Here is a 23,548-nt window from a genome sequence, read left to right on the forward strand (position 1 = left end):
ATCTATCTATCTATCTATCTATCTATCTATCTATCTATCTATCTATCATCTACTCATCTATCATCCTGGATTTAGAAAGGCTGTTAAATCAGAAAATCTATTTTCTAAATTTCTGAAACTATGAAATGAATGGAAGAGCATTGAACCTCGCAGATCTCCCCCGGGTTTACATTTCTTGCCCACATACACCCAGGAAAGTACAGGACAACAAACGGGCAGTCCATCCTATTGTTTTAACTAGGTCTTGAGGTCAGTTGGGGACAACTCTGGCTCAGTGTTTGTTAGAGCAGTATCTTAGTCTTTGGAGAAACATTAGAAGTCATTAATCTAACATCATCACCAGAAAAGCAGTTACTATTTTGTCTGCTCCGTTTACTGAAATCTCTACTTTCTTGTATACATCTAGCATCTAGTAGTTTCTCTTTAGGTGTCTTTGTGAATTTGTGTGTTTTTGCTGATGATCAAACCCAAGGCTTTGTACATGTTAGACAAATGCCCTCCCACACAAACTACATATAGCTCCTGCCCAATCTGCTCAAATTTTTAAGTGCATTTATCTAAAGACAAAATAACTTTGAAACCTTTGCTGTAGGTAAGCTGTCTCCTCACTTGAGGTTACTCAACCTTCCTATTACTGTAATTAATGACCCAGATGGAGTATATTCTTGTCTTTGTCTCATTTCTATGACAAAACCCGAGAAAGACAACTTAAGAAAGTGTTTATTTGGGTTGTGTGGGCAGCATTTGCTACTTTGTGATTATTTTTTTCTTCAACCCTTGTCCACCCTTTCTCCACCCTTTCAATTCCCTAACTCTATATAGGAGAGAAAAAAGGATAGACAGGAAAGGGGTGACATGACTAGACTACGTCCTGCTAATGAGGAGCATTGAGTTTCTTGGGGCAAGTTTGATCTTCACTGTCAGCATATCTAATTTCTTCTTCTTCGTGCATGACTACGTAACAGACTGACCAACAGCAACCAACCAACAACTCACGCTGCCTCTCAGGGACCTAGCATTTATACGCCCTCTCATATTCTTAAAAAAGATTTACTTCTTTATGATGTATACAATATTTTGTCTGCATGTACACCTGTCTGCCAGAAGAGAGTACCCAGGTCTCATTACAGATAGTTGTGAGCCACAGTGTGGTTGCTGGGAATTGAACTCAGGACCTCTAGAAGAACAAACAGTGCTCTTAACCTCTGAGCCATCTCTCCATCTCCCATAGTTTTTTTTTTTGTTTTTTGTTTTTGTTTTTTTCTTTTTTGAGACAGGTATTTTTGAGACAGGTTTCACTCTGACCAGGCTGAGCTCAGACTCTGAGATCCTCCTGCCTCTGCCTCCTGAGCGCTGAGATCAAAGGTGTGTGCTGCCACCACCACTCAGTTTGCTTGCTTGCTTATGTATGTATGTATGTATGTATGTATGTGTATATGTATGTATATATGTATGTATGTATGTATTAAAATGGGGTCTCATGCAGCCCACACTCACTTTGAACTTAAGGCATGTCTGACCTTAAACTCCCATCCTCCCACCTCTACCTGACCAGGCCTGGAATGTCAGCATAGACCAGCAGGCCTGGCTGACACTGTCACTTTAGTATCCGTGAATCACCCTCACTCTTTCAGACTAGCATTATGATGTTAGGCATTCCCCTGGAGGCGAGCGTCTAAATTGTTCTCATGGCTGGCCACTGCAAATGGTATCTGGTGAGGGCGCACATGTGGCAGGCCGTGCTCTCCGAGACACAGATACTGAGAAGCGGGTTTGCTTGGTGAAAGATGTGTTCCTCTAGCACCGTAAGCAGATACCGCTGTTTCCCCTTCTAGAAGCTGTGGATCCCTGGGGAATGGAGCCAATAAAGGAGGAGGACTAAGGTCTCACGCAGTAGCCAACTTTATTCAGAGCATCAGACAATTTATACTCTGAGGGTTAACAGGAGTCACGAATAAGGCAGGCAATCACAAGGGCAAGCCACAGGTGGCAAACAAGCCGCATGAGGCAAAAACAGGTTTGTCATGGAAGCATATAAACAAGTAACAGTAGCCAGCTGTGATGAATCAGCGGAAGTAAACTCACTCCTCCCTGAGACACCTGGGAGGAGCACGAGAGCGTAATTGAGGAACAGTTCTGTGCTTTTGAAGTTACTCTTGTCTTGGTTTCTTGGTCTTTTCTCACAAGCGCTCAGAAATCTCATATGACTTCATTCTAGGGCCCTGTTTTGACACTGTTGTATTCGCTTCCGGAGGTCATATTAATTTACATTCCTTCAGTGATGTGAGGATACACACCACTAAACAATATCCCTATTCCTTTTTATATTTTCATTGATGAGCTAGGGTCTTTCTAAGTTATGTAGATTGGCTTTGAACTCACTCTGTATCCCTGGCAGGCTTTGAATTTGCCACCTTCTAACTTCAGCTTCCCAACAGTCTTTGGTTGATTTCTGTTGCTGTGATAAAGACCATGAGTAAAAGGTAAAGTGGGGGAGGAAAAGTTTTATCTCACCTTGCAGGTTGCAATCCATTATCAAGATAAGTCAGGGCAGGAACTCAAGACAGGAACCTGGGAGGGAGCAGGAACTGCAGCAGAGGCCACTGAGGCACATTGCTTACGGGCTTGCCCCTTATGGCTAGCTCGGCCTACTTTCTCACACCGAAAAGGAGGCGGCACTGCTCACAGTGGGCTGGGTTCTCTAAAATCTGTCAATAATTGAGAAAATACTTCCACGGCCTTGCCTACAGGCCAGTCTGACAGAGGCATTTTCTCAACCGAAGTTCCCTCTCCCCAGATGACCCTAGCTCGTGTCAAGTTGAAAAAAAAAAAAAAAAATCTTAACTAGGACACAAGGTAGATGGCGTGATAGGCCTGCACCACTGCATCCAGCTTGTTTTCAAGCAGGATCTCTCTGCATTAACGAAACCAGAAAGAAGCCTTTGTCATGGCACCATTTCCTCATGCTTCTTTAATGATGGTTTTTTTGTTGTCGTTTTTTTTGCTCTTGTATAGGGAGCGCAGACCCCGTACCTTCACTTGTCTGAGCTGCAGGAAGGAGAGTACACGTTTCGGCTGACGGTGACGGATTCCTCAGGACAGCAGTCCACTGCTTTGGTCGCCGTGACTGTCCAGGCTGGTAGGTGAGACACAGAGTTAGATTTGACCTCAGAGATGATAACTGGACTCTCGGCCTTCAGCTGTGTCTAACTCGGTGGTAGCCTCTCGACATTTCTGAGCTGGCAGGAAATGAGAGACGTGAGAGCCGATGTGGCATAGGAAGCCAATTTTCCTTTGAGGTTCTGGAGCTTGTCGTGTGTCTCTAAACCATAGTACAAGATGAGGGTTCTCATCAGTACGCACGTGTCTCTGCTTTGTCATATGGTAACTCCTATGCCTGCTGTACTCCCCTTGGGAGAGTTTTGGGGCATCTTGAGGAGACTGGCTGACACTCAGATGCAGCCAGACACTGGCCGGGGGTGGGGGGTGGGGGGGTGGCGTAGGTTCCACTCACTTCTTAATCCTATTAAACCTTAGGTATTTGCCACACTGGCCTACAGGAGACTCATAAGTAACCAGCTAGACCGTGCTTACAGTGGTCTCGGCTTCAAAACTTCCCTATAAAAAGACTTGCTGTTCCCACAACCATCACCCAGTGTGCTGATGATGGGAACAGTCTAACTAAAAGACAGCTAATTCAGTTTTTTCACTAACTGATTCAGCTAAGATGTTAAAGGTGCTCTGAGCCAGACTCTAAGGATGTAGAATTAAAGAAGATGAACCTGGCCTCTGCCCTCCCAGGGCTGGGGCAAGTGCATGTGAGGTACCAAGAAGTGATTCCTCAGTAAGGAAGGTGCCCACAGAAAGAGTGCCCACAGAGCACTTTGGGCCATAAACAGCTTTTACTGGAGTCCCAGCTGCCATACTCATAGCAGATGAGGAGAAGGATAGGGAGTGGAGGGGAAGAAGAAAGGTATGAGAAAGAGGGGACCAGATTCCCAGAAGCCACAGGCTGGGTACACTAAGAACTAAAAATAGATAGATAGATAGATAGATAGATAGATAGATAGATAGATAGATAGATAGATAGATAGATAGATAAAATAAAGTGTGACTGGAGTGAAAAAAGAGATAGAACCAGGCCTGCGGGGTCTAGGCCCAGAATGAGGGTTCCCACAGAGAGAGAAGTTCCTCATGAGGGGCTTTGTAGATGTTTGCCCTCAGGAAATCAGGAAGCCACTGTGCTTACTGAGGACAGCGGGTAAAGACATTACATCCCCTTGATAATGGCTTTGTGGCTATGTGATGGTTGGCTTGGACACGTGGGTGAGGGCAGAAATAGTAGCTATTCATAAGAATAAAACCATGAGTTATGTTTGATTTTTTTTTTCTTTCTTCCAACATCCAAACGAAATATTTTCCTTTTAAAAAAGATTTATTTATTTTTATGTGTATGGGTGTTTGATTTGCATGAATGTCTGTGAAGGTCAGAAGGAGGCTTTGGAACTGGAGTCACTGACTTGTGAGCTGCCGTGTGGATAAGGAGAATTGAAGCCAGGTCTCTCCAGCCTACAACTGAAATATTTTCAGGGTTTCCTATTTAGCAAGTATTGTGCTAGGTGGTGGGGATCCAGAGATAAAATAGAACAAGCCTATGCAAACTGAGTCCTGTTTTCTCTTTTCTCCCTTCTCCTGCATTCTTTTTTCCTCCTTCCCTTTCCTCTTTCCTCCTCCTCGACTTCCCTCCCTCCTTCTTTCTTCTCTCCTTCCCCCTTTCCTCCCCTTCCTGCTTCCCTTCCTCCCTCTCTTCTTTCCTCGCTTGAATGTCTACAATTCTAGAAAGCAACCAGGCTCCTGTGGCGGTGGTGGGCCCCAATCAGGAGCTGCTCTTCCCTGTGCAGAGTACTACGCTGGACGGGAGCAGGAGCAGTGATGACCACGGCATTGTCTGCTACCACTGGGAGCACCTCAGGTAGTGAATCAGCCTAAGGCCATGTCACTGATGGCTGACAGCACCCCTTCCCTGGAGGACTGCATAAAACAACAACTTGAGGGGATAGAGAGATGGCTTCGAGGTTAAGAGCACTGTCTGTTCTTCCGGAGGTCCTGAGGTCAATTCCTAGCAACCACCTACACAACAGATCTACACTGGGATCTGATGCCCTCTTCTGGCGTGCAGGTGTATGCAGATAGAGCACTCACAAACAACAACAGCAACTTGAGCTTCTTGGGGAGTCAAGATTTAAGCAAAGAGTAACTGGGCCTTATTGATAAAAAATGTTGTAGGCATGGTGGTGCATGCTTGTAATTCTTGCACTTAAGAGGCTGAGGCAGGAAACTTGTGAGTTCAAGGCTAGCCCAAGCGACATTGTGAAACCCTATCTTAAAAGAATGAAAACAGAAATCGAGCAGTTTCTAAGGTTTCATTTTCTAAAGAGAGATCATTTCAATGGCATCTGAAATGAAAAAGAAAAAAGAATGAAAACCCTTTTCCCAGAATCCAACACATTTTGTTTGAAACAGGCTTTAGCTTTGGCCCTCATGCCAAGCTAGAGAACATGTATGCACGTAAAGTTGTTTGCATGTGAAGTTACCTTCGAACTTTGTAGAAGACCAGATGATTATGATTACTACAGTCAGAAGGAGAAGCCTTTGCTAGAGCACAGTTCTCACACCCCACCTTTTGTCTACACATCCCCCTTTTACAGAGGCCCCAGCCCAGTGGAGATGGAGAACGTGGACAAAGCCATAGCCACTGTCACCGGGCTTCAGGTGGGTACCCACCACTTCCGATTAACCGTGAGAGACCAGCAGGGCCTGAGCAGCGCATCCACCCTCACTGTGGCTGTGAAGAAGGGTGAGTGGACATGGTGACAGGACTTGAGCCTGCCCTGCCTTCCAGCCTCCCAAGGTCCCCAAGCCAGTTAACGATTACCCAGCAGTGTTGGCATTTACTCCTGAGTTCACAGCTGCCTGAGCTCTGCCCAGAGGGGCCAACCTTCTCCCTGACCTTGACTTCACTTAAGTGCTGTCTGGCTTGAGGGAGCATGTAGAGGAGGAAGACATGAGCCAGCATTCTCTGCAGGGAAATAGTGTCGCCTTTTGTTTGCCAAGCAGTTCACTCTGCTGTGACCCTGGCCACGAAGGATCCAGTTCTGGGTGGTGCTTTGCTTTCTTCTTTTTTAGAAACCCAAGAACAGAAATATGTTCAAGTTATATATTTTTTAAAATAGGAGTTTAAAAATGATTGTGTTTTTACTTATTGTATGTGTCTGAGTGTGCTTGCCACAGTTTGTGCATGCGTGTGTGTGTGTGTGTGTGTGTGTGTGTGTGTGTGTGTGTGTGTAGGTCAGAGGACAACTTTCAAGGAATCAGTTCTCTCTGATTACCATGTGGGTCCATCAGCCTTGGTAACTAGTACCTTTACCCACTAAGCCGTCTAGCTGGCACCTAGTATCCCTCCTCCCTTTTAAGACAAGTTTTTGAACTTCTGATCCTCTTTCCTGATAGGATTACAAGCATTCAGCCTCACACTAGGCTTTATTCAGTGGTGGGGCCTGGACTGAGGGCTTCAAGAATGCTAGGCAAACATTACACCACTGCATATCACCGGCCCTCTATATTAGTTTTTACTGTACAGTTTTCAGTAAAACTACTTGCTTTTGTCTGTCTTCCTACTGGACAAAGAGCTGCTCAACGTCTATATCTGTATCTTATCTTGAAGGTATTTGGGGAGGGAAAGTAATGCTTTGGGGTATCTAAACCTTGGCTGCAAGGTGGAGCAGCTGTGGATGTTTAATGACATGTCATCACTAGTGTTTTAAGTCAATTTCTTTGCTTTTGTTTTTACTATGTCTGACGTAGAAAATAATAGCCCTCCCAGAGCCCGGGCTGGTGGCAGACATGTTCTTAGACTTCCCAATAATTCCATTACTTTGGATGGTTCAAGGTCTACCGATGACCGAGGCATTGTGTCCTATCTGTGGATCCGGGATGGCCAGAGTCCAGCCGCTGGAGTGAGTACTTGAAGGGCGGTGCCCTTCAGCTGTGCGCCCTGCATCCAGATTAGTCAGTAACCTCTGCCGTGACAAAAGACCACATGGGGGATGACTTGCTCAGAAAATTATTTTCTCATAGTTCTGGAGACTGGAAAACCAGGACCAAGCTGCCATCCAGTTTACCTTTGGTGAGGGATCTCCTGGATGGCTACCTACCTACGTGGCAGGGCAAGAAAGGAGGAAAGAGATGGGGGAGCTGCTCTCACGTCTCTTTTATAAGAACAACAGGCCTGTGGGTCAGACCCCACCACTATAACCTCATTTAACTTTAATCACCTCCTTCTAAGTTCTTACTTTAGGTCACATTGCAGATTGGGACTTGAACATCTGTTCTCTCTCTTACTGTGTCGTCTCCCAGATAAGATTTGTGGGCCTCTGGCTTTGCATGTTCTGAGGGCTCCTGTTAGATTTATGCAAAGCTGAAGTCTGCCCTGGTCTGACCTTGGGTGGGATAGGAAATCATGCAGCTGTGTCTCACTCATGGCATTCAGGCCCCTTGTGTCCCACAACAGCTATAAATGTAACCCAACACATCTGTAGATGACAACATCAGGTCACAATGTCAAAAGGTTGCCACCATGAGGGACATGGGAAGCCAAGCTTCCCAGCGGGAGCCCTTCTACTTTTCAGCTTCCTATTTTAGTCTTCCTCCATGTATCATGTATGTCAGATACATGAAGATTCCTGTTTCCACTTCACAGAGGCGGAGAGTAAATACAGAGATGGAAAGTGACTTGGCCAATGCCAAGGAGCTTAGCCTTAAATCAGGCAAACCAAGACTTTCAGCTTTTGGAAGCCGTAGTAAGACTCTGCCTCATAGATTATAAATTTCCATACATATCCTTTTCTCCATTGTTAAGGACTTGAGATCTACAGGAGCACTCTTGTAAATATCATGGGGAGGGGACTGGAAACACCTTATATGTTCTAAAGTACTCCTAGAATGGATTCTGTTCAGCTAGATGGTAGATTAGCTTCTAAATATAATTGCAGTATGTCTCAGTTTGGTTTCCTGACTTTTCATTGCCCTCCGTTCTGGACAGCAAGTACAGACAGAGTCCAAAAATTCTTCCTTCACTTTTTGGAGCTATGGGCCCATAGAATGAGTGATCTGATTACCAAGGCCTGGGGTCACTTGAGAAGGTGATATGATTTGCTATGAGGGGGAACCTGAGGTGAGAGCATTATAAAGCTATACTACACAATGCCACCATGAAACTGCATGCTTTGCCCTGAGGCTTTCAACCTAAGTTCACCAATCTCCCTCTATTTGTTTAATCATCTAGTAATTCCTGGAAAATTCAGCTTACCACATCTTGAGTGGAGCCCTCAAACCCCTGGTGTTCCCCATAAAGAGGAGCTGAGGAGTCAGAACCTCAGCCCTGCCTCTTCACCCCTCCCCTTTCTTCCAGCCATCTAAGTTATAAACACCAGGAAGCAAGGAACTCAGAGCGCTGAGCTCCACAAAGGCTCAGAAACTGGGCACAAGACTGACAGCTGCCCTGTGGCCCATCCTTTTGCTTCTCAGGACGTCGTTGGAGGCTCTGAGAGCAGGGCGGCTCTGCAGCTCACCAATCTGGTGGAGGGAGTTTATTCTTTCCACTTGCAAGTCACCGACAGTCAGGGGGCCTCGGACTCAGACACAGCCACGGTGGAGGTGCTGCCAGGTGTGTGCTGAGCTGATGTCACTGCAGTAGCAGGCCGCCTGTTTCTAGCTTCTGCTCCTGGACAGCCTCAGTTTACTAGTTTTCTTTTTAATTAAAAAAAAAAAGTGTGTGCTTCTGTCTGAGTGTGATTTTGTGCACATAAATGTAGTGTTCTCGGAGCCCAGAAGAGGGCGTGAGATCCCCTAGAATTGGAGTTGCAGTTATGAACCATTGGGTGTGGGGTGCTGGGAATTGAACTTAGAAGAGCAATGTGGGCCCTTAACCACAGAGCCAACTCTGGGGCCCGCTCTAGGATTTTTTATACTTTCTTTTATACCACCAAGCAGATCCCAACTTGTACCTCATCAGTGAGAATTATATATGGCAGATAGACTATGCCTTCCTGATTTAACATGAAGTGAACATGCTCAGAAGACAGCCTCAGTAAGGTGAGCACAGTGACGCTGAGTGTAATCTGGACTAGGTGGCACCCACGAGCAGGAGGCCAGTGCTCTCAGGTTCTGGGGAGTGAATGAGGTGCCAGGTTTCAAAATAAAGAAAAGGTACAGGTGGTTATTTTTGGAGGGAAGAACTACTAGATAACAAAGTGGAATAAAATTGGAAAGAATATTGCAGAGTGACTGCTCTGGTGTCCGATCCTCCTTTCCTCCCTCCTTCCCTCTCTTTTCTTTCTTTCTTTCTTTCTTTCTTTCTTTCTTTCTTTCTTTCTTTCTTTCTTTCTCTCTTTCCTTCTTTTATAATTTTTTAAATTTTATTTTCATTTTTATGTGCATTAGTATTTTGCCTGCATCTATATCTGTGTGAAGGTTTCAGATCTTAGAATGACAGACAGTTACGAGCTGCCATGTGGGTGCTGGAAATTGAACCAAGGTCCTCTTGAAGAGCAGTCAGTGCTCTTAACTGCTGAGCCATTTCTCCAGCCCTTCTTTCTTTCTTTCTTTCTTTCTTTCTTTCTTTCTTTCTTTCTTTCTTTCTTTCTTTCTTTCTTTCTCCTCTCTCTCAGTCGCTCTCTCGCTCGCAATAGTTTCATGTGATCCAGGTTAGCCTTGAACTCACTGTATGAAGGATGACTTTGAATTTTTAATCCCCGTGCCCCCACAGCCCCCAAGTGCTGCTCTTGCAGGAGCGTGCTACCTCACCCACCCCTTTGCTACTCAGAATGATCTGAGCCCTTAAAGCTAAGTGTAAAAGATGCGCGACAGTTCTTTCAAGCATTTACTTGCTTATTTTCTGACCTTACTTCTGCTGTGCTGGGCACGGGACCCAGGGTCTGTGGGTACAGGGCCAGCGCCCTTCCCCGAGCCACATGGCCAGCCTAGCTTTGAACCCTTCTTCCACAGATCCTGCCGCTGACCTTGCCAAGCCTGTGAGCTCCCGTGAAAATCTGGTGTTCTCTCTCCTTAGACCCCAAGAAGGATGGCCTAGTGGAACTGATCCTGCAGGTTGGTGTTGAGCAGCTGACGGAGCAGCAGAAGGAAACCTTAGTGAGGCAGCTGGCTGCACTTCTCAATGTGCTAGACTCAGACGTGAAGGTGTTGAAGATCCAGGCTCACACGGATGTCAGGTACGAGGCCGCATGCCCAGCACGTGGTGGCACTCAGGCGTCACATACCTACCCAGCTCGGGGCCTCACTCAGGTGCCAGGCTTGCTGCAGGCCTGCTCTGCTCTCTCCCAGGCCATCCTCCTCCTTGCTTTCTTCCTTGTTCACTTTTTATCATATTCATATTCCTCAATTGTTTTCCTTCAAGTCATTCTAGGCCCTTCTCTCTGGTCCTGGTAAAGGCTGGTTGGCTGAGAGTGTTCTGAATGAAACACTTAGGGCACATCAAAGGGAGATGACATTGTATCTCTGCTAGCTTCTGAAAGCCAGTGGCCTGGGCTTGTGAAGAAGTTGTTCTGCAATACTCCTCTGTGTGGAGAGATGGCTCAGCACCACTCGCTGTCTTTAAGGAGTCTATGTAGCCTGTCACCACCACCAGATTTTTGTATTTAACTGAGTTTTGTTTTTAAAGCCCACCAAACCAGCATTAGCATAGGACAGGAGAATAGAAGGAACAAGGTGATTAACATCCACCACTGCAGGAAGTACATTTCGTAGCTCTTGTTGGCTCCTCTGTCTGGGTTGGTTTTCCAGAGAAGTGAAATTTACTTAGAAAAGTGACTAATGAAAATGTGTTCTAATTAACTAATTATGGTGCTGTAGATGGAAGCCAGGACCTTGTACATGGTAAGTGTCCTACTATTGAGACCACTCAGCAATTAAGAATATATAGTACACCCTTTCAGAGAACCAGTGTTTTCCAGTACCCATATTGGGCAGCTTATAACCTCTTAAACCTCCAGATTCAGGGATGCCAAAGGCCTCTTTTGACTTCCATAGAAACATGCACTCACACCACCCCCAACATATCCACATAGTTGAAAATATAAATAAAATCTTAAAAATAAAAGATCCATATAGTCATGTCAGTAGCTATAAAAAAAGATTTTGGTAAAGTTTAGCATCTCTTCACGATAAAAATATTTTGGGTTTAGATAGATGCCTTTCTGGGGCATGGAGCAAGTGTTAAACAATGTTGGAATCATGGTTAGTACTAATTTTAAGTTCTTGAGCTTGGGTTGTTGGAAACAGTTTGTACCAGACGTTGGGCTATCACAAGCTGTGGTGGTTTGAGTAGGAACGGCCCTCATAGACTCATGTGTTTGAATATTTGATCCATAGGAAGTGGCACTATTAGGAGATGTGGCCTTGTTGGAGAAAATATGTCATTGTGGCATTTAGGTCTCATATGCTTAAGTCAGGCCCAGCGTGGCATTGTCTCTTCCTGCAGCCTACAGGAAGATGTAGAACTGCAGATCCTTCTCCAGAACCATGTCTGCCTGCATGTCGCTATGCTTCAGGGCATGACGATAATGGACACAAACCTCTGAACTGTAAGCCATCTCAATTAAATGTTTTCCTTTATAAGAGTTGCTGTGGTCATGATGACTCTTCACAGCAGTCAACCCTAAGACACAAGCTGAGATTGTTAATTTTAGTTGTCAACTTGATCTCAAAAATCAGCTAGGAGACTTGTCGGTTGAACAATTGTTTTGGTTCAGTTTATTGAGATGGAAGGACCTGTGCACTGTGGTGGTACAGTTCCCCAGGCAGAGGATTCTGGGTAAAGAGGAGAAAGCGAGCTAATCCCAGGTAGCTCATTATTTTCTACTTTTTGACCGCAGGTGTAGCAGCTGCCCTAAGCTCTTGCTACCCGGACTTGCTCAAGCCACAAACCCATTCTCCCTTAAGATTTCAGAAAAAAAAAAAAAAAAAAAAAAAAAAAAAACTTTTATTAGGACCTGGGATAGGGCCCATATGTGATTTTTTTTCCTCCAGAATCTAGTTCAATTCTGCCCATGTCCTAAAAACTTGAATGAAGTTGAATTTATAGCTAACAGATTAGTTTGTTAGGAAGAGGGGATTTGATGACGATAGAGTATTCAAGCTGGTGCTGAGTAGTCTGGTCTCAACATGCACGCCTGCACAAACACCTGCCCATGCACAACTGAACACACCTCACAGGCACACACACGAGTGAGAGACGTACAGGGAGAGACGTGAGAAGAGTGCCAGGTAATAACGAGGCACAGGCAGTACTGATGTGTCTATAAGCCCAGCGTCCAGGAGCACACGAAAGCCAAGAGAAAGGTGTGTGGCGCACCTTCCCACAGAGCACCGGAGAGCAGGGCACCGCACACACTTTGACTGGGGGCTTTGGCTGTCCAGAACCTCGAGACAAGTGATTGCTGTTTTCAGTGACTAAGTTGTGGAACTTGTTTGCCGTAGTCCCGGGAAACTCACACAGGCCTGAGATTGTGTTTCTGTAGAGAAGTTGTAGGGGTGCCATTCAGGTCACCATCCATAGTGTTTAAGGAAATGCCAAGCAAAACCCCTCCCAGGGCTTAAAGATGGCTTAGGAAGGCAGGGCTGCTGCCACCAAGCCTGAAGACCTGAATTCAACCATCAGCACTGACGTAGTAGAGGAGGGAACTAATTCCCGTAAGTTGTCCTCTGATCTCCACATGTGTACCACAGCACATGTAGGCATAGCCACACGCATGCACTGATCTTTTCAAACCTGTTCATTGCCTGCCCGTAAGATGGCTATAATCTAAAGGTCAGACTACGGCAACTGTTTGGAGCACTGTGTGTTGCTGGCACAGATGTAAAATGGAACAGCCACTGTAAAAAAAAAAAGTTAGCTATAGAATGTTAACTATGTAATTGAGGGGACTATAAACCTCACATCTACATTAAAAAATATCTGTGGGTATTCACAGCACAGATTCATGATAGCCAGAGTGTAAACAACCTAAATGACCGTCAACGGATAGAAGTGATATATGGCAAGTGGGGAATTAGCTCTGTTGGTAAGGGTTCTACCGTGTAAGCGTGAAGACCTGAGTCTGATCCAGACCTAAAGTAAGAATCTGGACAAAAGGGCCAGCAAAACGCTCAGCAAGGAAAGGCACCTGCCACTGGGACTGATGGCCTGAGTTTAACCCCTAGGTACCACATGGTGGAAGGAGAATGTCCTCTGACCTCCATGTGTCTAACCCCCACTCCCACACAGTCAAATAACTGTAAGGAGGAAAAACTGGGCAGGGTGGTGGCTGTAGTAATTGTTGGCCTTTCTGCTCTGATGGAATGGTGTCCTTTGACTCAGGAGCCCGGGAACACATAGCTCTGAGAGGAGGCCTCCTTGACAGAAGTGTTGCAGCTCCTGGAGGAGGGTATCTCCAGTTGAGCCGAGTAGTTCAATAGCCTCAGCCCTGTCCCCCCTCTTTGCTTCTTCTTCTTCTCTTCTGGGGTTCTTCCAGTGAAAGTCACACCAGGGAGCAAATCTCACAAGAGATTTGTTGGGAAGGTAAAGGGTGTGGAGGAACAAACTCAAGGGTTGGGTGCCCCTGCTCCTAGCAGAGAACAGCAGGGAACTGAGAAGACACAGCCTTTCTATAGGATTTCCTAGGAGATGGAGCTTTCTAGGGCAGAGATTTCCAGGGTGAGGATTGGTGAGATTTCAAGTCTTGAGGTCGGGGGAGCGCAGGGATTGGTGGGTTTTCCTGTTCAGGGATTGGTCAGTTTTTCTGCTGAGGGATTGGTGGGTTCCTGTGGGATACTCAGGGATTGGTGACTTTTTATCCAGTTATTTCACTCAAAATCAGCATAATCTGGGAAGGGTCCTATTGAGGGGCTAGAGATAACCTTGGTGACAGTTAGAGGCTGTTAAAACTAAGAGGCCTTGGGGAGGAACCTGACTGCTGGCCACTTTCCTGCCTTGAGGGTTTACAAAGCATACAGTTTACAAAGGGAGTCCCCTGCAAACCTGCTGCTTCAGTTGGCATTAACAGCCAACAGTAATAACTCTCCTGTAGTGATGAAATACGATGACCAAAAGAGCAATTTATGGAAGACAGGGTCTATTTTAAGCTTTCCATTTTGGAGGGCTAAGACTCCATCATGCCCGAGGCATGGCAGCGAGCAGCAGGCCTGATGAAAGGAGCAGTAAGCTAAGAAATCACATCTTCAACCACAAATATAAAGTTAGGAGTGACTGGAAGTGGAGTAGGCTATAATTCTCACAGCCTGCTCTCAGTGATGTACTTTTTCCAGGAAGGTTGAACCACTTAGAAACCCAAACAGCATTACCAACTGGGACCACTGTGTTCAAATACTTGAGCCTATGGGGAGATTTTTGTTGTTGTTTGCTTTGTGTTTTGAAACAGGGTTTCTCTGTGTAGCCCTGGCTGTCCTGGGCTCGCTTTGTAGATCAGGCTGGCATCAAACTCACAGTGATCTGCCTGCCCCCAACTCCCTGCATACTGGAATTACAGATGTGTGCCATCACACCCACAGCCCTCCCCCTCCCCGCCCCCGACTTCAAGGAACATTCTTATTTAACCTACAGTGGTGGTTGAATGTGGTAGTGGGGCGGGGGTGGGGGGAGGGGAAGGTTTGGGGAGGGATCCTTGGGGCTCACTGGTCATCCAGTCTTGCTTAATCAATGAGCCCCAGGGCTCCAGTGAAACCTGTTGCAGGCTCTGTCAAGATGGCTCAGGAGTTAAGAGACCTGGCTGCCTTTCAGAAGATATGGGTTTGTTTCCCAGCACCCACATGGCAGCTCACAACTCTCTGGAACTCCAGAGAGGGAATCTGATGCCCTCTTCTGGCCTCTGTAGGCACTAGGCACACAAGTGGTACACAGATACACATGTAGCCACGCACATAAAATAAATGCATAAATAAACAAGTAATCCCCCACCGCTTTTAAAAAGAAAGATGCTGTTTCATTAAAAACAAAAAACAAAAAGCTGGATGGCTTCTGAGGAAGGACACTCAAAGTTGATCTTTGACCTCCATGTGTACACCCAAATACAAACAAATCATACAAATTACTTAAACACACACAGAGAAATATATTCACATCCAATGCAATATTATTTGGCAATATAAATGAATTTTATCACAGAGCTGTAGTGGTCTCCTTTACAAACTGCACAGGTCAGATGGCTGAGGTGAAACCGTGCTGGCCACTGTCCAGTGATGTGACTGTGGTTTCTCTGTGTCTTCTGCAGCACTGTGATTGTGTTTTACGTACAGAGTGGGCCACCTTTCAAGGTTCTCAGAGCTGTTGACGTGGCCCGGAGTCTGCACAAGCGGCTTTCAAAGGAGAAGGCAGCCTTCCTGCTCTTCAAGGTCTTGAGGATAGACACAGCAGGTACGTGGAGACGTTATAATAAAAAAGTCAGACTTGCCAATCATGGATGAGTTTTATAGGCACAACATGGACACCGTTGTAGTTTGAATGTAAAATCTCCCCCCAGTTGATGGCACTGTATGGAATATTGTGGAACTTTTAGGAATGGAGTCTTGCTGAAAGAGGTGGACTTGGACTCTGGGGGAAGGTCTTGGGATTCTTTAGCCCCTCACCCTCCAGTTAACACTCCCTGCTTCATCACTGTAGAGCCATGTGAGCATCTGCCTTTCAGTCCTGTGGCCAATCCTCCTCTGCCATGAAGTACTGTATCCCTTTGAACTCTGAGTCCTTCCCCTTTTAAATTCAGGAATCTGGCCACAGAAACAGGAAAGGCTTCTAATGGAGGTGTTCTCTTTCCAACCCCTGGAGACTCTGAAATTGTTTCTCCAGTAGGTTCTCTGTGGCACATTTACCGACTACTCTTGTCTTGGAAGGAGATAGGAGCGCAGTAGTGTCATACATCGTTTCAAAGAAATTTTCTGCCAATTTAAAATAGCTTACAGGTGTCTTCCAATTGTAACCACATTTCTCTTTTTAGCACTGCTTGTCCCTTCAGAACATCAGACTGGTTCATAGGTCCATGGTTCCTGTCCTCATCTCATGAGTAAATGTTCATGGACATAGTCATCTCAATAAGTTTCTGGAATATAACACTTCGCACAAATTTAATTTGTCTCAGATACGTGTTTGTCTACAATTGACATTCACATTCATAACGTGGAGTAACAAAAACAGTTTTGTTCAAAGTAAAGTATTTTGTTTTTCTAGAGCCCAGAGCAGTGATTTATTTATTGTGGAAAATTTCAGAGTTGGTAGTACATGCCTTTAATCACAGTACTCAGGAGCAAAGGCAGGCAGATCTCTGAGTTCAAGGCCAACCTGGTCTACAAAGTGAGTTCCAGGGAAGCCAGAGCTATACAGAGAAACCCTGTCCTGGAAAAAAAATGAATTCTGAAAGGGACAAAGAAGAAAACAGTCTTCTAGTTTGTAGAATTTAGAATTCCTATCCTCCAAATATAACTTTTGTCACTATTCTGTTGTATTTCTTCCACGCTGCTCCATCTTTAGGGAAAATAATATGGTCATGATGATTTGATAAGTTTTTAGTGTGTGTGTGTGTGTGTGTGTGTGTGTGTGTGTGTGTGTGTGTTTCTGGGTACTTAATTTAGTGTCTTACACAAGTTAGGCAAAGTGCTCTACTACTGAGTTATAGCATAGCTCTTGCCAGGTGTCTTTAGACTTTAAATTATACCATTATTATTTCCTCAAATCCTTTAGAATTTCTTTTCCATGAGACATTCTTGGCTGCCTGATATTCCTCCCCAGATGTGTTCTGTAATCATGCAACCATTCTACCTGTGGACTGTAGGAATGACTTTAAATGGTGCTCCAATAAAGACAATCTGCTGTGCACACCCAATTGTTTTAATTGCATGTGTTCCTAGAGGATATTATTTTGATAAATGCTGAGGCTCTTTCTATGATATAGATTGGCTTTTCCCTACATTTGCTTCCTGATGTTCTTGTAAAGAGTGAGATTTTAAGCTCCTGTTGTGGTGGTGATAGTGAGGGAGGGCTGAGACAGGGTAACCTGGTGCTTTCTGTGTAGCCAAGACTAGCCTCAAACCTGCTGAAATCTTCCTGCTTCAGCCTCCTGAGTGCTAGGATTTTAGGTATGTGCTGCCATGCTTGGCTCATAAGATCTGTTTCTTTTATTTTATTTGAGACAAGGCTTCTCTCTGTAGCCTTGGCTGTCTTGGAACCCACTTTGTAGACTAGGCTGGACCAAAACTCAGAGATCCAACTGCCTCTGTCTCCCAAGTGCTGGGATTAAGGGTATGCATTACTACACTTGATTTCTTAGGAAATTTTTAATTCACCCATTTGTTCTTGGCCTCCACTATGGAAGTGGAAAGCAGAGGCCCTCCTTTCTCCAAGGTAACCTCAACTCTGCACTGCTTCTTACAGGATGCCTTCTCAAATGCTCAGGTCATGGTCACTGCGACCCCATCACAAAGCACTGCGTTTGCTCCCAGCTGTGGATGGAGAACGTCATCCAGCGTTATATGTGGGATGGCGAGAGCAACTGTGGTGAGTGGTGTGTGTGTGTGTGGTGGCGGCTTCCAATGTAGTTCTTGAAGGAACTCATTTCTTCCTGACTTAGCATCTAGAACCATCCAACCCCATCCTTCCCTGAAGCTTAGTGAACCATGTCACTTGGTTGTACATTAAAACCTTGTGCCGGTCTGTCTCTGGAGACTCGTCTGCAAAGCCTCCTGTGAGATAGGTTTGGCAGGGCAGTTCTAAAAAACAAATGCTTTGAGAAGTTGCCTCCTGAGGCTTAGGGTGTTAGGACCTTATTATGACACACCCTCTAGGTACTCTGCTGGGCCAATACAAAATGGGAAATGTGGCCCACACTGCTAGGAGTCAGCCCAAGTAGGTACCAGTCACGGAATCAGTCTTCCCCCACAGCCCATGGAGGTGCACTTGGTGTATGCATACATATATGTTTGTTTGTTTTGTTTTAGATTTTTTGAGCCAGGGTTTCATATAGTCCACTCTGACTCTGATTTCTCTAGAAAGCAAAGGATAACCTTGAACTCCCGGTCCTTTTGCTTCCACTTTCTGAGTGCTAGTATTACATATTTGAACCAGCATACTCAGCTAGAAAAGTCTATGTTAATTGCAGTCAACCCCTAAGAATAAATGTGCCATCCTGGGAATCCTGATGGATATACATGGCAGAAAGATCTTGAGAGCTGTCTGCCAAGCTGTGTCCTGCTTAAATCCCCCTACCCCAAACATCAGAAATGAAACCAGCTTTAGGTCAGTATTCTAGAAAGATGGCATGATATTTAATCAGGTTAAGCATGAGTCTCTGTCCCGATGGTGTTTTGGCTTGCTTGTTTTTGTTTTTGAGACAGGGCCCCTCTATGTTGTTCTTGCTGTCCTAGAACTCTTTATGTAGATCAGGCTGGCCTCGAACTCACAGAGATCTGCCTGCCTCTGCCTTCCAAGTGCTGGGAGTAAAAGCATGTGCCATTGTCTTGGGCACCCATTGGCATTTTTGCCCCTAAGTTATTACTATAAAACTTAGGATATAGAAAGAATGAAGAGTAGTTCCCAAATTGACCTCTGGTTGTGACAGATGTCTTCATGCTACAGCCATACAGACCCATGGCTTGTTTTATGAAGACTGTGACATGGGTCTGGGGATATAGCTTTGTAGGACGAGTGCTTGCCTGACATAGCCAAAGCCCTTGACTCTATCTTCCACACCACATAAAACAGGTGTAGGGGGCACACCTGTCATCCAAGCCCTGGGGATGTAAAGTAGGAGGATCAGAAGTTCAAGACTATCCTTGGGTATGTACTGTATTCAAGACCAGCCTGTGTTGCATGACAGCCTGCCTGAAAGAGGAGGAGCAGGAGAGAAAATGGAAGAGGAAGAAGAAGGAGAAGATATGCCATACAGGGGGAATGGTTATGCTTCTCAGAATTCTGTGATGAGCATTTTAATATTTAATATATTTGTGTGTAGGGGGAATAGTCTCACCAATTCACTTCATTTGCTTTGGATTTCCTATTCTCAAGTCAGCCTGAACTATGTGCCTGAGGTCCTTGAGTTGTGTGCTTCATTCAGATAGACAAAGCCATCAGTCTGTTGTCCTGATTGGCACCTGGCCAGGCTCTGTTGTCTGCCCCACACAGTGGTCCTGGCACCACAGCTGGCCTCTGCTCAAGCAGACTCAATGTGAGTTGTCGGAACAAAGATGTTTAGCAAACCATTCATCACTGTGCGCGCTGGCCCCTCTCCCTTTGCAGAATGGAGTGTATTCTACGTGGCAGTGCTGGCACTGACCCTGACGGTGCTAACTGGAGCTGTGATTTGGCTGTGCCTCTGCTGCTGCCGGAGGTACCTAATGTGCTCGTTTATTGTGTGAAAAGAAGACCCTTCGCTGGGGTGATGGAGAGTTTTGGGCTTGTTTGGCCTGGGTTTGTTTCCCCGCCTAACTAACTGGCAACCAACCAGTTTTAAAAACAAACTGGACACACACATATACATACATTTACATATATGTATATATGTGGTAGGAATTGAACCTAGTGTCTTCCATGTGCCAGGTAGGCACTCTACCCTTAAGCTATATCCCTACCCCCCCAAATCGAAGAGTAATCTCTGTCTCCCATGTTCACTAGATCAGTGCCCAGGTGGCCTTACATGTTTCAGCAGAGAAAGACATTGTAGAAATGTGTGGGTCTAATTTGTAGACTTGGTTATATAAAGCAGCAACTGGATCAGTCTGGATCCTTTAGTCCACCGAAAACTTGAAGAGAGGCTATGGAGCACCCAAGGGACCCTTTGCTCTAGGTTTTTCAGTGACTTCTGAGAATCCCCTGGGCTGCCTCCTGTTAGAATCTCCCAGAACCCCATGCTTAGCCCTTATGAGGAGATTTTTGAGGAAAGATATCATTAGACCTCAGAAGCAAGTAAGCCCATTTTCCTATATGAAACGCTGTGTTGTCTAAAGATGCCCGTTTAAAGTGGCATACTGAAACTAATAGCTGTTATCACACATTACACCTAATTTACTTGAGTTTTACTTGTGATTGCATTCCCCGAACCATGTGTGATAGGGTCCCTACTGAGTGTGACTTTAAACACTCTATAGCTGAGACTCATGTATTGCAAATAGATTGTGCTGGCCTTGAACATTTGCCATTTTGATGCATAATGATGGTTCTAACTGTACGGTTGTGTTTGGCCCTCCCAGCAACCAGAGGAGAAAGGGTCCCTTCTGAATACTGGGGTATGGGACACAGAAGTCTTAAGCAATACTCTCAAAGTCTCCAGCTAGCAAACACTTAACTGAGGACAAGAGGCCTTGCACTTAATGACACGCAATCAGAACAACTTTTGCCTGAATGATGCACACCGCAGTGTAGTGGTCTGTCTGTCTGTCTGTTTTGAGACAGTGTCTCACTATACAGCCCTGGGTTCTGGGCAGCCTGATCTCACACTCATAGAGATCTGCCTGCCTCTGCTTTCTGAGTTTCCTGTCATTTTAATAAGTGTTTTCAAATGATCCATTGCAGCTCAATGTTAGGCTCAAAAAGGATCAGCCCATTTTTTATATCTTGAGGGGAAAATGAAAGACAGAGTTATTTCTAAGATAAGTGTGGGCTCCAGAGCCTCATCTCCTCTGTGGATCCCTCCCTCCAGTTGCTGGTTTTAGTCTTGTGTCTCTGAACATTCTTGGTTAGCATTGATTTGGAGGAATCTTGCTCAGCCAGGTCTTTCTGAATGAGGCATTAGTCCTGGGCAAACCTGCCTGGTCTATATGCAGATGTTGGGCCTCTAGCACCTCAGGCTCAGGGGAACCTTTTAGTTAGGTGGGAAAGATTCCAGCTACCATTCCAAGCATTTTAGCTGAGCATTTTATTGTTGTTGTTTTTTTTTTTTTTCTCCCAGACAGAAAAGGACTAAGATACGAAAAAAAACAAAGTACACCATCCTAGACAATATGGATGAACAGGAAAGAATGGAACTGAGGCCCAAATACGGTATGGCACTTTCCTGATACCTTTGAGGTCTCAGAAGCTCAAGTCACTGTCACTTCCGTTGCCTGTGGATCAAGATATAGAACTCTCAGCTCCTTTAGCACCATGACTGCCTGCATGCCTCCGTGTTTTCTGTCATGATGATGAGGGACTAAATCTCTAAAACTGTAAGCCAGCTCCAGGGTAATGATTTCTTTTATAAGAATTGCCATGGCCATGGTGTCTCTTCACAGCCATAGAAACCCTAACTAAGACAGGTGGGGAGGAGTGGTGGGGTGCAAAATGGCTGACTGTGTGTGGAGAGTGCAGCTAAGTTGGGACCAAAGTTGTGACAAGCAGCAAAGTAAGAGGAAGTGACATGGACCAACAGGTCATTCTTCAGGGGCAGGCTGCTAAGGAGGATGGCCAGAGGATGAGAAGATAAAGAAGGTTGGAAATCTGGGGTCAGGAGATCTTTCAGGAACTCTGTCTTATGCCAAGCATGTTTGTTAGGAAACACAGCATCATACATACAGTCTTCCCGAAAGGAAAAATATGATAGTGTCACCAAAAACTATCATACAGAGGGGCAAAGTCCACAGGAAGCTGATCAAGCAATGCTGCACGAAGGGAACACGAGTATCTCGATGTGTGTGTCACAGACCTAGCATATACTGACCTTGGGGAGGAAGAGTTGAGTTCTCAGGATGAAGTCACAGCTCCCTCAAGGTCCTGGCCTCAGGCTATTACTGGCTATGCCAAACACATTTTTAGTTTTAGACAAGGAACTATGTTCCTTCTCCATACATCAGGGTCCCAGGGAAAGCCTTGGGTTGGCCTAACCCTCAACAAGGAAGGGTTTATTTGGTTGTGTTTGAGCAAATGGTCCATCTTGGCAGGGAAGGCCTGGCTGCAGAAATAGTTGTTGGTCATAGCAACAGGAGCCTAAGGCTGCTGCCTGCTTGTATCTGTGTGGGTCTAGGAATGCCAGTGGTGAGCTGTTTTCTCCTTGTTCTCTTCCATTTGGTCCAAGACCACTGCAGCCCACATTCAGGGCAGATTGTCCCTAGTCAGTTAACACTCTGAAAGAGTTCTCAAAGCCACACACTTTTAGAGATGTACCTCACTAATGCCTTAAGCAGTGCTTACTCCATCGAGCTGATGGACATGAGCACTCATAAGGGCCCTGACAGAACTTCACAGGGAATGCCAACAGAAACTGTGTATCTACAGAGTATTCACTTCACCACTTTGTGTTGCAGAACTTAATGCCAAAGGTGTTGTTGGTTATCTCACTAACCTTCTATTTAATTCACGCCCGTCTCTGACAAACTTTCTATTCCCAGAAGCCCATTGTTCTTACCAAGGTTTAGAACGTCACATGGCCGCACATTCCTGCCACCCCATACTGCTTGGCACCTTTTTGTACTCCCACCATTACCGTTAGTTTCCTGGCTCAGGTCTTTATAACCCACCTGTAAACTCACAGTGGTATCTATCCTCGTTAGCATAGGTACTTTCAACACAGTTTCCCCATTTGATTCCAACCCCTGTGAGTACTATGACTATCCCCCCTTTATAGCAGAGGCAAAGGCAAGTTTGTCAGCCTCAGAGCAGAGCTCTGTTCCTCTGTGTGCCCCACCATAGTCTAAATCTACTCTGGCCACTCTAACAAAATAAGAAAAACCAGGGATTGAAGACCATATGTGTTTATTTGTCAAGGTCTAGAGTTGGGCCCACAGTCAAGGTCGAAGATTGAGTCTGGTGAGGGCCACTTCTTTCATGGCTAGTACTTTCTCCTAGTATCCTTGCATGGTGGGAGGGGTAAGGTAGCTCTCTGGTCTGTCTGTCTCTGTCTCTGTGTTCCTGTCTCTGCTTCTCCCTCCCTCTCTCCCCTGAGGGCTTTGCAGCGTATGCTAAACAGGTGCCCCAGCACTGTGTGATGTCCCCAGTCCTTTCGTGTGCCTCCTTCATAAGGGTATTATCATAAGGTATATTATAAGGGTCCTAATTCTCCCCAGCAACGTCACCCTGGGGTATGTTTCAATGTAAGAATTTGGGAGACACCATGGTCAGACCACAGACCCTCTAGTGTACAGTGGACTCCCAGAGCTCCCTTCTTTCCTAGGCCCCACATTTCCTCTGCACGTGTGGTAAAATCCATCTGCTGTGGCTTGCCTGTCTTGTGCCTCTCTGGGAGCCCTAGCCTCTCCAGCCTCATTTCTTGTTCCTCACTTGTCATTTGCTCCTCACTATCTTTTTTTTAAAATTTTTCCTGTAAGTTCTTCTGGATGCTTCTAAATATCCTATGCTCTTTTTCTGTCCTTCTACCGCAACATCTTTCTTTGTTCAAATCCATCCTATTTGGTCCATCACAAAACTAATTCCAGCTACCCGGGGATGTTCATATTCTCTTCTTCTTCTTCTTCTTCTTCTTCTTCTTCTTCTTCTTCTTCTTCTTCTTCTTCTTCTTCTTCT

At 45.4% G+C, this 23,548-nt stretch overlaps 1 protein-coding gene across 1 annotated transcript in view; it reads left to right on the top strand.

The window, feature by feature from the left end:
- Kiaa0319 (KIAA0319 ortholog) overlaps positions 1-23,548 on the top strand; it is a 60,663-nt gene that overhangs the window by 32,378 nt on the left and 4,737 nt on the right. Inside the window, exons 12-21 of the mRNA XM_055614503.1 lie at positions 3,016-3,139; positions 4,840-4,972; positions 5,709-5,857; positions 6,865-7,016; positions 8,587-8,725; positions 10,130-10,289; positions 15,345-15,487; positions 17,495-17,617; positions 19,355-19,445; positions 21,003-21,094. Of these exons, the coding sequence (XP_055470478.1) occupies positions 3,016-3,139; positions 4,840-4,972; positions 5,709-5,857; positions 6,865-7,016; positions 8,587-8,725; positions 10,130-10,289; positions 15,345-15,487; positions 17,495-17,617; positions 19,355-19,445; positions 21,003-21,094 (1,306 nt within the window). The remainder of the gene's footprint in view (positions 1-3,015; positions 3,140-4,839; positions 4,973-5,708; positions 5,858-6,864; positions 7,017-8,586; positions 8,726-10,129; positions 10,290-15,344; positions 15,488-17,494; positions 17,618-19,354; positions 19,446-21,002; positions 21,095-23,548) is intronic.

The sequence above is a fragment of the Psammomys obesus genome, unplaced genomic scaffold (assembly GCF_907164565.1).
Source record: "Psammomys obesus unplaced genomic scaffold, mPsaObe1.curated_primary_1811, whole genome shotgun sequence".
NCBI classification, from domain to species: domain Eukaryota; kingdom Metazoa; phylum Chordata; class Mammalia; order Rodentia; family Muridae; genus Psammomys; species Psammomys obesus.